General features: G+C 51.9%; 1 protein-coding gene across 3 annotated transcripts; it reads left to right on the plus strand.

Moving 5' to 3' along the window:
* The first annotated feature begins 276 nt into the window (after positions 1-276).
* LOC149428479 (voltage-gated potassium channel KCNC1-like) lies at positions 277-13843 on the plus strand. Of its 3 annotated transcripts, none has more exons than XM_089667355.1 (4): positions 277-389; positions 3708-3929; positions 7876-8385; positions 10796-13843. In XM_089667355.1, the coding sequence occupies exons 3-4, from the start codon at positions 7897-7899 to the stop codon at positions 11597-11599; spliced, it is 1293 nt and encodes a 430-aa protein (XP_089523481.1). In that variant the 5' UTR covers positions 277-389; positions 3708-3929; positions 7876-7896; the 3' UTR covers positions 11600-13843. The 3 variants fall into 3 exon arrangements, with proteins under 3 accessions (XP_089523481.1, XP_089523480.1, XP_089523482.1); XM_089667354.1 differs by having other exon boundaries at positions 373-498; XM_089667356.1 differs by lacking the exon at positions 277-389 and adding an exon at positions 410-498 and having other exon boundaries at positions 3711-3929.
* The last annotated feature ends 797 nt before the right edge of the window (positions 13844-14640 follow it).

A 14640-nucleotide genomic window follows, 5' to 3' on the forward strand; every position in this document is an offset into this window, starting at 1 on the left:
TAATGTTGTTATTAGATTTTTTTCTGTATCTTTTACATCGGCAGGCTTCATATGGCCAATTGCTCTTATCTCATCAATCCTCCAGACAACACTCCTCAGTATAGCAATACCGGTCATATGAATATAGTAAACAAGTGAAATGTGAATGCTTTCCCAGTAAATGTTCCGGCATTCTCACAGATCAACAATCATTGGGTCCCCCATGACCAGACTTTTATTATTTGTCGGAGACCTCCAGATGTCTCTCCAGCTCCCATCCCGGGATTATCCAGCTGGTGGGATTTCACTGGCAGCATGTTGTGCCTTTCATTCCTCCCATTTCCTGTGCAGGCTTCAGCCCCCGCTTGGCCCTCTGTCCTCTCACACAGATGCTGGAACCCCAGAGGAAGGTAAGAGGCCTCATCCCACTTCACAACATCTCAGGCTGGGTGGCTCTTCCGAGTCGGACCAGCAACAGCCCCGAACAATATGCCCTCCTCTACAGATGTGCAGACCGAGGTACGATGACTGACGGGGCCCATATCCCAGGCTGGGAGCCTTCAGATCTACTAGAAGAATCTTTGTGCTGCTAAAACCTCCTCTCCTATCTCATGTCCCAACTCTTCTCCCATCCCTTCTGACTCCTCTCCAACCTGCTCTATGGACTCCTCACCCGTCTTCTCTCTCATCTCCTCTGCGGACTCCTCTCCCAACTCTTCTCCCATCCCTTCTGACTCCTCTCCAACCTGCCCTATGGACTCCTCACCCGTCTTCTCTCTCATCTCCTCTGTGGACTCCTCTCCCAACTCTTCCCCCATCCCTTGTCTCCTGTCTTCTCTCTCATCTCTTCTCCTGACTCCTGTCTCATCTTCTCTATGGACTCCTCACCTGTCTTCTCTCTCATCTCCTCTGCGGACTCCTCTCCCAACTCTTCCCCCATCCCTTGTCTCCTGTCTTCTCTCTCATCTCTTCTCCTGACTCCTCTCTCATCCCCTCTATGGACTCCTCACCCGTCTTCTCTCTCATCTCCTCTGCGGACTCCTCTCCCAACTCTTCTCCCATCCCTTCTGACTCCTCTCCAACCTGCTCTATGGACTCCTCACCCGTCTTCTCTCTCATCTCCTCTGTGGACTCCTCTCCCAACTCTTCCCCCATCCCTTGTCTCTTGTCTTCTCTCTCATCTCTTCTCCTGACTCCTCTCTCATCCCCTCTATGGACTCCTCACCCGTCTTCTCTCTCATCTCCTCTGCGGACTCCTCTCCCAACTCTTCCCCCATCCCTTGTCTCCTGTCTTCTCTCTCATCTCTTCTCCTGACTCCTGTCTCATCCACTCTATGGACCCCTCACCCGTCTTCTCTCTCATCTCCTCTGCGGACTCCTCTCCCAACTCTTCCCCCATCCCTTGTCTCCTGTCTTCTCTCTCATCTCTTCTCCTGACTCCTGTCTCATCTCCTCTATGGAGTCCTCACCCGTCTTCTCTCCCATCTCCTCTGCAGACTCCTCTCCCATAAACTCTATGGACCCCTCACCCGTCTTCTCTCTCATCTCCTCTGCGGACTCCTCTCCCAACTCTTCTCCCATCCCTTCTGACTCCTCTCCAACCTGCTCTATGGACTCCTCACCCGTCTTCTCTCTCATCTCCTCTGCGGACTCCTCTCCCAACTCTTCTCCCATCCCTTGTCTCCTGTCTTCTCTCTCATCTCTTCTCCTGACTCCTGTCTCATCTCCTCTATGGACTCCTCACCCGTCTTCTCTCTCATCTCTGCGGACTCCTCACCCATCTTCTCTACCAACTCCTCTCCCATCTATTCCCCCATCCTTTCTCTCGACTCCTTATCCATCTTCTCTCTCCTCTCCCAACTCTTCTCCCATCCCTTGCCTCTTGTCTTCTCTCTTATCTCTTCTCCTGACTCCTGTCTCATCTCATGTATGGACTCCTCACCCGTCTTCTCTCTCATCTCCTCTGCGGACTCCTCTCCCAACTCTTCCCCCATCCCTTGTCTCCTGTCTTCTCTCTCATCTCTTCTCCTGACTCCTGTCTCATCTCCTCTATGGACTCCTCACCCGTCTTCTCTATCAGCTCCTCCCAACTCTTCTCCCATCCCTTGTCTCCTGTCTTCTCTCTCATCTCTTCTCCTGACTCCTGTCTCATCTCATGTATGGACTCCTCACCCGTCATCTCTACCAACTCCTCTCCCATCTATTCCCCCATCCTTTCTCCTGACTCCTTATCCATCTTCTCTCTCTTCTCCTGACTCTTCTCCCATCTGCTCTATGGACTCCTCACCCATCTTCTCTCTCATCTCCTCTGCGGACTCCTCTCCCAACTCTTCCCCCATCCCTTGTCTCCTGTCTTCTCTCTCATCTCTTCTCCTGACTCCTGTCTCATCTCCTCTATGGACTCCTCACCCATCTTCTCTCTCACCTCTGTGGACTCCTCACCCGTCTTCTCTATCAGCTCCTCCCAACTCTTCCCCCATCCTTTCTCCTGACTCCTTATCCATCTTCTCTCTCTTCTCCTGACCCCTCTCTCATCTTCAACATGGACCCCTCTCTCATCTCCTCTATTGACTCCTCTCCTCTATGGACCCCTCTCTCGTCTCCTCTATGGATCCCTCTCGTCTCCTCTGTGGATCCCTCTCGTCTCCTCTGTGGACCCCTCTCTTGCCTCCTCAATGGACTCTCCTCTATGGACCCCTCTCTTGTCTTCTCTATGGACCCCTCTCGTCTCCTCTATGGACCCCTCTCTCCTCTCCTCTATGGACCCCACTCTCCTCTATGGACCCCTCTCTCCTCTCCTCTATGGACCCCACTCTCCTCTATGGACCCCTCTCTTGTCTTCTCTATGGACCCCTCTCTTGTCTCCTCTATGGACCCCTCTCCCTTCTCCTCTATGGACCCCTCTCCTGTCTCCTCTATGGACCCCCTCTCCTCTATGGACCCCTCTCTCGTCTCCTCTATGGACCCCTCTCTCCTCTCCTCTATGGACCCCACTCTCCTCTATGGACCCCTCTCTCGTCTCCTCTATGGACCCCTCTCTCCTCTCCTCTATGGACCCCTCTCTCGTCTCCTCTATGGACCCTTTTCTCGTCTCCTCTATGGACCCCTCTCTCCTCTCCTCTATGGACTCCTCTCCTCTATGGACCCCTCTCTCGTCTCCTCTATGGACCCTTCTCTCGTCTCCTCTATGGACCCTTTTCTCGTCTCCTCTATGGACCCCTCTCTCCTCTCCTCTATGGACTCCTCTCTCCTCTATGGACCCCTCTCTCCTCTATGGACCCCTCTCTCGTCTCCTCTATGGACCCTTCTCTCGTCTCCTCTATGGACCCTTTTCTCGTCTCCTCTATGGATCCCTCTCTCCTCTCCTCTATGGACCCCTCTCTCCTCTCCTCTATGGACCCCTCTCTCGTCTCCTCTATGGACCCCTCTCTCCTCTCCTCTATGGACCCCCCTGTCATCTCCTCTATGGACCCCTCTCTTGTGTCCTCTATGGACCCCTCTCTCCTCTCCTCTATGGACCCCTCTCTCCTCTCCTCTATGGACCCCTCTCTCCTCTCCTCTATGGACCCCTCTCTCGTCTCCTCTATGGACCCCTCTCTCGTCTCCTCTATGGACCCCTCTCCCATCTCCTCTTCCATTGGCCGGGTTTACAGATTCATTTATTTTGTCTCCTTTAAATCTCGATTTCTGAACTTTCTCTTCGCTGTTTCTTCTCCTTTGGAAACAAGAAGGCGGTCCTTAGAGGCGGTCCTTGGAGGCGGTCCTTGGAGGTCTGAACCAGAATCTGAGTCCAAATCTCAGAGACAACAAGCAGATGTTTTGGTTGAAGACGGAGAGGAAGGAGAGAGTCTTCCGGATCCCAGTGTGAGATCTGACGGCAGATCCATCAGCAGATCCAAGGCTTCGGGAGATCCGCTGGGACAGCAGGAAGAACTTCATTGGCAGTAAAGGTAACCTGAGCTGAGATATGGGGGCCACCCTGCTGGCCTCTTCATGAAAATGCCGGTGCTTGGCTGTCATGCTCATCCCCCGACTTCAGTACTTTCAGGGGGGGAATTACTAAAGGCAAATAGGCTGTGCACTCTGCAGGGGCGTGGCTACAGAGCTTAGCAAATGAATCTGAAGCAAAGAACACCCAATCACACGCAAGGAAAATAAAAAAAAAAACATTTGCTTGCATGTGATTGGATGATGGAAGTCAGCAGAGCTCCGCCTCATTTACTAAGATCTGAAGCAATCCTCAGTCTATCTGCCTTTAGTAAATCCCCCCTAAGAAGCCAGCCAATGAGAACACTGAAGCCAGAGAATGGGCATGACTGCCAGGTGAAGGGGGTCATTCACACCACGCCCTCTGCATTCACTCTGCGTTTGCGCACGCTTTTAGTGCATTTTTAAAATAGTTTTTTCATGTATTTCCATTTATTTTCTTTACTGCACTGCATTTACATGTGTGTGCAGTGCGTTCCTGTGTGTGCAGAAAAATGCGTCATCTAAATGCACACGAAAGCACTGCAGCGGTGTGAACGCGGCTCATTGGATCACATTCGGTTTTTGCATACGCACCTGACTGCATGTGGTGTAAATGAGCCCTAAAGGTGGGAAAGTGATACGTTGGTGAATAAATGAGACGGGCGCTGGTGTGCGGGGAATGAGGACAGCTTTCATGTTTGGACCGGAGTTGTAGGGTCCAGCCTCTCACCAGGCGGCCATCTTGGGAGGGTCTGATTTCACACAGTTTTCGGGAACGTCCCTCTCCGGATTCCTAGGTGAAGCTTAGGGTGGGGGGGGGGGAAGGGGTTCCCGGGTTGGAATTCTCTGTATCTCACATCACTGTCGATTGTTAGTGATGGATCTGTAAACCTTCATATAGTCCGGAGCACGCAGGTGTGAGGACAGCAGATACTTCTCTGAGCCGAATCTCTTCATTCCCCTCACCGGGGTACCGACAGAACCAAAAGGATCCCAACAGCCCCAGAACATTTCTCTGAACAGATCTCCTTCATGTAGAGGAACAGAAATGATATCCACCATATTCATCAACCAATCCATCTCCTATACAAATTCGTTCATTCAGCTGCCAAATCCAGAGGAGGACCCGGCATGTTCCCCTCACATCACTGACCACATCTGGAATGCTCTGTTCTCCATATCCCTGCTTCCAAATCCAGAGGAGGACCCTGCCTGTTCCCCCACATCACTGACCACATCTGGAATGCTCTGTTCTCCATGTCCCTGCTTCCAAATCCAGAGGAGGACCCGGCCTGTTCCCCCACATCACTGACCACATCTGGAATGCTCTGTTCTCCATATCCCTGCTTCCAAATCCAGAGGAGGACCCGGCCTGTTCCCCCACATCACTGACCACATCTGGAATGCTCTGTTCTCCATATCCCTGCTTCCAAATCCAGAGGAGGACCCGGCCTGTTCCCCCACATCACTGACCACATCTGGCATGCTCTATGCTCTCCATATCCCTGCTTCCAAATCCAGAGGAGGACCCGGCCTGTTCCCCCACATCACTGACCACATCTGGAATGCTCTGTTCTCCATCTCCCTGCTTCCAAATCCAGAGGAGGACCCTGCCTGTTCCCTCACATCACTGACCACATCTGGAATGCTCTGTTCTCCATGTCCCTGCTTCCAAATCCAGAGGAGGACCCGGCCTGTTCCCCCACATCACTGACCACTTCTGGAATGTTCTGTTCTCCATGTCCCTGCTTCCAAATCCAGAGGAGGACCCTGCCTGTTCCCCCACATCACTGACCACTTCTGAAATGTTCTGTTCTCCATGTCCCTGATTCCAAATCCAGAGGAGGACCCTGCCTGTTCCCCCACATCACTGACCACATCTGGAATGCTCTATGCTCTCCATATCCCTGCTTCCAAATCCAGAGGAGGACCAGGCCTGTCCCCTCACATCACTGACCACATCTGGAATGCTCTATGTTCTCCATGTCCCTGCTTCCAAATGCAGAGGAAGACCCTGCCTGTCCCCTCATATCACTGACCACATCTGGAATGTTCTGTTCTCTATGTCCCTGCTTCCAAATCCAGAGAAGACCCGGCCTGTCCCCTCACATCACTGGCCACATCTGGAATACTCTATGTTCTACATGTCTCAGCTTGCAAATCCAGAGGAGGACCTTGGCCTGTCCCCCCACATCACTGACCCCATCTGGAATGCTCTATGCTCTCCATGTCCCTGCTTCAAAATCCAGAGGAGAACCCCGGCCTGTTCCCCCACATCACTGACCACATCTGGGGCACTCTATGTTTTCCATGTGAAAGTGAAAGTATAAGGGGGCGCTTCCACTCCCCATAGACACCCCGCACTCCATCTCCAAATGCCATGAACTAAAATAACACAAACAATACATGGTGCTCCATGCAGTCCAACACCAATATGGAAATACTGTTTGTGTGGCACCGAATCTTCCCAAAGTGCTTCACCTCCATAGTCACCACAATGTGCTCACCAAAGATCCATCACCCTCTTAATTAAAAGTAAAGGTCATAAAGCGCTGTTGGCCCCGGATGCTCCCCAAGTGCCGTTCCTCACTTTTCCTCCAATCATCAGTTGTCTTGTGAGCCCAATGTCTCTCCATCATTGTCCCCCAAGGACCACGAAGACCGAACACTCAGTGTCTGTGCACCACCGTTCCACTTCCCGGACCTCGGCGTGCGCTCCAAATACCGCAAACCGGAAATGACGCTCAGCCAAGGATACAACAACCGTAAGCCGTCTCTACACTCTTCACCATGTGGTGTCCTCAGGAAGCTTCCTGGGACAATGGGGTACAGACGCTGAGTGTGTTGGTGCCGAGATATTGGGCACCACGTTGTGTAGGCTTCACTCTTGGTATTATGAGAATGGTATCATGGCTCTGCGCTTGGAGGAAAGAATATCTCTTCTGTTTCTTTTTTATTGTTATTTGGTTTTATTCGGTTCATGGAGAGTGTAAGCGCCCACTTATACTTTCACTTTCTTTGTTCTCCATGTCTCTGCTGCCAAATCTGGAGGAGGACCCCAGCTTGTCCCCCCACATCTGGGACGATCTATGTTCTCCATGTCTCTGCTGCCAAATCTGGAGGAGGACCCCAGCTTGTCCCCCCAAATCACTGACCAAATCTGGGATGATCTATGTTCTCCATGTCTCTGCTGCCAAATCTGGAGGAGGACCCCAGCTTGTCCCCCCAAATCACTGACCACATCTCTGACGCTCTATGTTCTGCATGTCTCTGCTGCCAAATCTGGAGGAGGACCCCAGCTTGTCCCCCCACATCACTGACCACATCTGGGATGTTCTATGTTCTGCATCTCTGCTGCCAAATCTGGAGGAGGACCCCAGCTTGTCCCCCCAAATCACTGACCACATCTCTGACGCTCTATGTTCTGCATGTCTCTGCTGCCAAATGTGGAGGAGGACCCCAGCTTGTCCCCCCACATCACTGACCAAATCTGGGATGATCTATGTTCTCCATGTCTTTGCTGCCAAATCTGTAGGAGGACCTCAGCTTGTCCCCCCACATCACTGACCACATCTGGGACGCTCTATGTTCTCCATGTCTTTGCTCCTCAGATTTCTCCTTTTTTCCTCATTTTGCTACTTTAGTTTCACGTCCTATCAGAATCTATGCTTCCTTTCCTCGGTCTCCTCTCCAGTCTTCTGCAAGCTTCTCCCGGCCTCATCTTTTCTATCATCTATGTGGTCACAGAATCTTTGAATTCATTCCTTGATATGTCCTCACTCCCTGAAGTTTCAGAGTCATCGATGCAGGAAGTGGTCCCCGCATCGGTATGGCCCAGAACATCGGATCTGCAGTTTGTGTTCAGAATATTGAGGTGTAATGACTGTACTCTGCATCATGTGATTCATCTGTGACTTTTCATTTCAGAAGGACCAGCAACTCTCGAATATGGACTCTTCCTCCAGGCGTGTGGTCATCAATGTCGGAGGCGTCAGATTTGAAACCTATACCAGCACACTGCTGACCTTCCCGGGTACAAAACTGTCCGCCTTGGCTGAGCTCAGCCCCAGCGAAGCCGGCAACTACGACCCTCAACGCAATGAGTTCTTCTTCGACCGGAACCCCGAGGTGTTTGGCTATATATTGGACTATTACAGGACGAGGCATCTCCATTGCTCCCATAACACGTGTAGAGCCGTTCTCATGGAGGAGCTGAGCTTCTGGGAGGTGAGCTTCACTCAACTCTCCCAGTGCTGCTGGCTGAACATCAACCACAAGTCCCAAGCCATGGAAGACTTCTCCTCCTGGAATGAGACGGGACCCAGCGATGAGCATCTTCTACTGCAGACAGACGGAGAGGAGCACAGCTGGAGAGGACGATGGCAGCCCAAAGTCTGGAACCTCTTCCAGAAGCCGTACTCTTCCCTGGCAGCAATGGTAAATAATGTCATATGGGGGGGTACACCCAGAACCACTCCCAAAAGAGTCACCCCTTATGGAAAGAGGAGCCCCTATTACAGGGCCTTTAGAAAGAGGAACCCCCTATCATAGGGCCTTTAGAAAGAGGAACCCCCTATTACAGGTCCTTTAGAAAGAGGAACTCTTATTATAGGGCCTTTAGAAAAAGGAACCCCTATTATAGGGCCTTCAGAAAGAGGAACCCCTATTATAGGGCCTTCAGAAAGAGGAACCCCTGTTATAGGGCCCTAGAAAGAGGAACCCCTATCAGGGGTGTATTTACCACAAGGCAAACAAGGCAGTTGCCTAGGGCGACATTTTTCAGGGGGGCAGCACTGCCCCTTGGAAGAAGGGACACACGTGGCTTGGGGACCTGGTGGGTTCTGAGAGATGCTGTGGTTTTCATGACGGTGGATGCAGAGCCCGACTCTCATTCCTGGGGATGTCCGGAGCTGTGAAGGTGAGTGTCTTTCTCTCTCTCGCCATGAGGGATGATGGCTGGTGTATGGGGGGCAGTGGTAGTGGAAGGGAAGGCTCGGGTGGAACGCAGGGGTGTTCTTGGTCAATGTCAGGCTCTTTCTACGGGGGGGGGGGGTGCCAATTTTTGTGTTGCCTATGGCAGTACAAAACCTAAATACACCACTGACCCTTATTATAGGGCCTTCAGAAAGAGGAACCCCTGTCATAGGGCCCTTAGAAAGAGGACCCCCTATTATAGGGCCTTTAGAAAGAGGACCCCTATTATAGGGCCATTTCATCAACCAGCATTAGAGATAGTTGAACCCGTCTCCTCCTAATATGAGGAGGTCCTTCCACATCCGAGGAGCCTGAGGAGCTCCATTCCTGTCTGGTGACTACTTAGAGGTCCCAGCGCCCGAACTAGTGGCTCAGCCCCCACAGAACTTCGGGGTCCAATGACTGAGATACTTATTAACCTCTTCGGCTCCGGAAGATTTTACCCCTTGTTCCAATCCCCTTCCAATCATGTGATTCAGGTGTTCCAATCCCCTCCCTATCATGTGATTCAGGTGTTCCAATCCCCTCCCAATCATGTGATTCAGGTGTTCCAATCCCCTCCATATCATGTGATTCAGGTGTTCCAATCCCCTCCCAATCATGTGATTCAGGTGTCCCAATCCCCTCCCAATCATGTGATTCAGGTGTTTCAATCCCCTCCATATCATGTGATTCAGGTGTTCCAATCCCCTTCCAATCATGTGATTCAGGTGTTCCAATCCCCTCCCTATCATGTGATTCAGGTGTTCCAATCCCCTCCATATCATTTGATTCAGGTGTTCCAATCCCCTCCATATCATGTGATTCAGGTGTTCCAATCCCCTCCATATCATGTGATTCAGGTGTTCCAATCCCCTCCCGATCATGTGATCCAGGTGTTCCAATCCCCTCCCGATCACGTGATTCAGGTGTTCCAATCCCCTCCATATCATGTGATTCAGGTGTTCCAATCCCCTCCATATCATGTGATTCAGGTGTTCCAATCCCCTCCCGATCATGTGATTCAGGTGTTCCAATCCCCTCCCGATCATGTGATCCAGGTGCTCCAATCCCCTCCATATCATGTGATTCAGGTGTTCCAATCCCCTCCATGGACACAGGTGTATACAATCAAGCCCCTAGGCATGCAGACGGCTTCTACAAACATTGGTGAAAGAATGGGTCGCTCTCAGGAGCTCAGTGACTCCAAGCGTGGTCCCGTGATAGGTGGCCACCTGGGCAATAAGTCCATCCGTGACATTTCCTGGCTACTAAATATTCCACGCTCAACTGTTAGTGGGATTATAACAAAGTGGAAGCAACTGGGAACAACAGCAACTCTAGGCCTCCTCCCCCGACATCAGTGCCTCCTCCCCCGACATCAGTGCCTGACCTGACAAATGTGCTTCTGGAAGAATGGTCCAACCTTCCCATAGACACCCTCCTAAACCTTGTGGACGGCCTTCCCAGAAGAGTTGAAGCTGTTATAGCTGCAAAAGGCGGGGCCAACTCAATATTGAACCCTACAGACTAAGACTGGGGGGCCATTAAAGGTCATGTGCGTGGAAAGGCCGGGGGCCCAATACTTGGGGCAATATAGTGTATATCCCAGCAGCCCAGTCACAGAGCCGTGGGTGGGCAGAGCTTGTGGTCATTATGGAGGAGCCTGGCTACCTGAATCCAAAAGAGTCATCTGGGCTCTGACACCTGATCAGTGGATCATACCGGACCACGGTGGACCCACTGGGCAGGTAAGTATGCTTTCTGATGAGAGCGTAGCAGAGGGGGTAGGTGGTGGAACAATCAGGAGGATGACATAAAAACTGAAAACTGTATAGATGTCAATGTAAGAGAAGACTTTCCCGCTATGACAACTGCAGTCTCTTTGTTCCAGGGTGTCACCGCCATCTCCCTCCTCTTCATCATTGGAGCCATCATCATCTACTTTGAGAAGACAAAGCCGCATTTTTTACATGTGCAGAACAAGTCTCACCCCTCAGAATATGAACCGTTCCACTCCGTCCAGCAGGAGGTGGTATTTGAGAATCCGTCTTACCTCCTCTACCTGGAGCTGCTTTGTGTTCTTTGGTTCGGGTTGGAGTTCGGGACGCGTTTCTTCTTCTGCCCCAACAGAAGAAAGTTTCTGAAGAGTCCTCTGAACTGGGTGGACTTTCTCTCTCTCTTTCCTGTCTTTGTGGAGCTGATGACCAGAGGCCTGATGGAGAAGATGGACATTGTCTGGAAGGTCCTGGGCTTGATGCGGATTGTCTACATCCTCAAACTGTTCAGACTTGTCAGGTTAATGGACAGCAGCCTTGTCCTGAGGGTTCTGTCCGGGACCCTGAGAGCCATAACCCGGGAGATCTTCATCCTCATGCTGATCCTGGCCTTGGAATGTCTGTTGTTTGCCTCTTTGGCCTTCCATTTAGAATTGTCCAGTTTAGAAAGTGATCAGATTAGACATGAACTCTTTGAAGATATATATAGCTGCTGCTGGTGGGCCATCATTACACTGACCACCGTAGGGTACGGCGATCTTTTCCCCATCACCACGGGTGGACGCATAGTAGCCAGCCTGGCCGCTATTTCTGGCATTCTGACCATCGTGTTGCCCATCCCAATTTTAGTGATTAAGTTTCAGCGTTACTATTCCATCGCTCTGGCCAAGGAGAGGCTGAAGCTCCAGCAAACCTTGTAGAGTCCTGGATGGACCTGACTTCTACAGAGCATTCCGGAAGTATTCAGACCCCTACCCTGTTCTCAATGATACTACACTCGTAATATACGCTCAGCACCCCATCATGACAAAGTGACAACAGAATTATAGGAATGTCTGAATTTACGAGAGAGGAAAAGCTGAGACCTCACATCGGCAGAAGTCTGCAGACCCTTTGCAGCAACACGCTCAGGTGCCTCCCATTTCTCTTGGTGAGATGTTTCTACACCCTGATTGGAGGCCACCTGTGATAAATTCCATTGATTGAACATGACTTGGAAAGGCCACACCCCTCTATAAAAGGTCACATAGCTGACACTCCCGTTTCTGTTGGTGGTTGGTGAGATGTTTCTACACCCTGATTGGAGGCCACCTATGATAAATTCCATTGATTGGACATGACTTGGAAAGGCCACACCCCTCTATAAAAGGCCTCACAGCTGACAATGCATACTGTATGTCAAAGGAACTGCCTGCAGAGCTCAGAGACAGGATTATGGCAAGGCACAGATCTGGGGAAGGCTACAAAAACATTCCTGCTGCACTGAAAGTTCCCCAGACCACAGTGGCCTCCGTGATTCTCACGTGGAAGACGTTCGGCACAGCCAAGAGCTGGTCACCCAGCCAAACCTTGTAAACTCCAAGTTGTATGTGGTTTGCACAGAGGAGAGGCTTCTGTCTCACCACTCTGCCATAAAGCCCATATTGGTGGAGGGCTGCAGTGATGGTCGTCCTTCTGGAACGTTGCCCCATCTCCACACAGGATCTCTGCAGCTCAGTCAGAGCCATCATCGGGTTCTCAGTCACCTCTCTTACTAAGGTCCTTCTCCACCGATTGCTCAGTTTGGCCGGGTGACCGGCTCTGGGAAGAGTCCTGGTTGTACCAAACGTCTTCCATGTGAGAATTATGGAGGCCACTGTGCTCTGGGGAACCTTCAGCGCAGCAGGAATGTTTTTGTAGCCTTCCCCAGACCTGTGCCTTGCAATGATCCTGTCTCTGAGCTCTGCAGGCTGTTCTTTTGACCTCCTGGATTTTACTCTGATACAGTATGCATTGTCAGCTGTAAGGCTTTTTATAGAGGGGTGTGGCCTTTCCAAATTCTGTCCAATCAATGTGATTTCCCACAGGTGGCCTCCAATCTGGGTGTAGGAAAATCTCAGCAACCACCAGGAGAAGCGGGCGGCACCTGAGTGTGTTCCTGCACAGGGTGTGAAGACTTCTGACGATGGGAGGTTCCAGATTTTTATTTTGAATGAATTCACCGACATTTCTATGATTCTGTTGTCAGGTTGTCATGATGGGGCGCCGAGCGAAGATTCCTGAGGAAAGAACGAATCTAAACATCTGTAGTAACCGGCGGCAACATCACAGCATTGAGAGCAGTGAGGGGTCTGAATACTTCCGGAATTCTGTATATTATTCTCCTCCCATCCCCCCACAAGCCAGTGTATTCCGGAATACGCCGATATCTGCCGCTTCCTACCAGATAGACGAGGACTTCAGACTGAGTGTAAGCTCTAGAACAAGGAGAAGGGGCCCGTCTCTATCCTCAGTGAGGGGCCCGTCTCTGTCCTCAGTGAGGGGCCCGTCTCTGTCCTCAGTGAGGGGCCCGTCTCTTTCCTCAGTGAGGGGCCCGTCTCTGTCCTCAGTGAGGGGCCCGTCTCTGTCCTCAGTGAGGGGCCCGTCTCTGTCCTCAGTGTGGGGCCCGTCTCTGTCCTCAGTGAGGGGCCCGTCTCTGTCCTCAGTGAGGGGCCCGTCTCTGTCCTCAGTGTGGGGCCCGTCTCTGTCCTCAGTGTGGGGCCCGTCTCTGTCCTCAGTGTGGGGCCCGTCTCTGTCCTCAGTGTGGGGCCCGTCTCTGTCCTCAGTGAGGGGCCCGTCTCTGTCCTCAGTGAGGGGCCCGTCTCTGTCCGAGGGGCCCGGCTATCCTCCTGTGTAGGAGAGGACAGAGCTGGAGGGGGGTTACAGCCGGAGTGACCCCACGTACCCCGCTATCAGGGAGGTGGGACATCCCATCCCTGGGGGGGGATCTCTGACTTCATCTATGAAATATCAGATGATGTGGAGGGGACACCGGTGCAGCGAATCCCAAGTCTCAGCACCTGGGGCAGCACTGTCCTTGTGGCTCGTGTGGCTGGAGGATGAGCCGTCTCTTCATCAATAAAATGTTCTGAAGTAACAATCGTATAATCAATCGTCTGATAATCAATAAATCACCACCAGCTGTATCCCGGCCTCTGATGTGTTTATCTGACGGGGGGGGACCTGCACGTCACAGCGGAGTTCCTCCTCATGGTGACCCCATACACCTGGCTGCCCCCATGCTGTGGGATGACACACTCCATGCAGCTTCTGCTGGTGACACCCTCGCTGGTTGTGGTCATTTATAGTGAATGTTCTCTTCCTGGTTCTCCAGCTGCTGTGGAACTACAAATCCCAGGATGTTACCCCTCCCCCATGTGACCAATAGTGGGTGGAGCTGTAGAGACTCCGGCTGTGCTGATGATCTCCCATCCAGCCAATCGCCTGACACCCCTCTATGTTGGGTTAGCTGCAGACAGTGAACTCCGGCTCCGCCCACAACTGAGTCCATGTATGCAGAATCCTCTCTACAGTTCGATCCACACCCCCCAACAAGGTTTACCCACCGATCCACACTCCCCAAAAGGGTTTACCCACCGATCCACGCCCCCCAACAAGGTTTACCCACCGATCCACACTCAACAAGGTTTACCCACCGATCCACGGCCCTCAACAATGTTTACCCACCGATCCACGCTCCCCAAAAGGGTTTACCCACCGATCCACACTCAACAAGGTTTACCCACCGATCCACGGCCCTCAACAATGTTTACCCACCGATCCACGCTCCCCAAAAGGGTTTACCCACCGATCCACACTCAACAAGGTTTACCCACCGATCCACGGCCCTCAACAATGTTTACCCACCGATCCACGCTCCCCAAAAGGGTTTACCCACCGATCCACGCTCCCCAACAAGGTTTACCCACCGATCCACACTCAA

Source organism: Staurois parvus, unplaced genomic scaffold, assembly GCF_062004578.1.
Source record: "Staurois parvus isolate SC_StPar_1 unplaced genomic scaffold, SC_StPar_1.0 ptg003211l, whole genome shotgun sequence".
Lineage (NCBI taxonomy): Eukaryota > Metazoa > Chordata > Amphibia > Anura > Ranidae > Staurois > Staurois parvus.

Excerpts from the sequence above, each read along its gene's own strand:
- LOC149428479 (XM_089667355.1), top strand. The coding sequence starts at position 7,897 with ATGGACTCTTCCTCCAGGCGTGTGGTCATCAATGTCGGAGGCGTCAGA. Across the intron at positions 8,386-10,795 it reads ACTCTTCCCTGGCAGCAATG|GGTGTCACCGCCATCTCCCT; the intron begins GTAAATAATGTC and ends TCTTTGTTCCAG.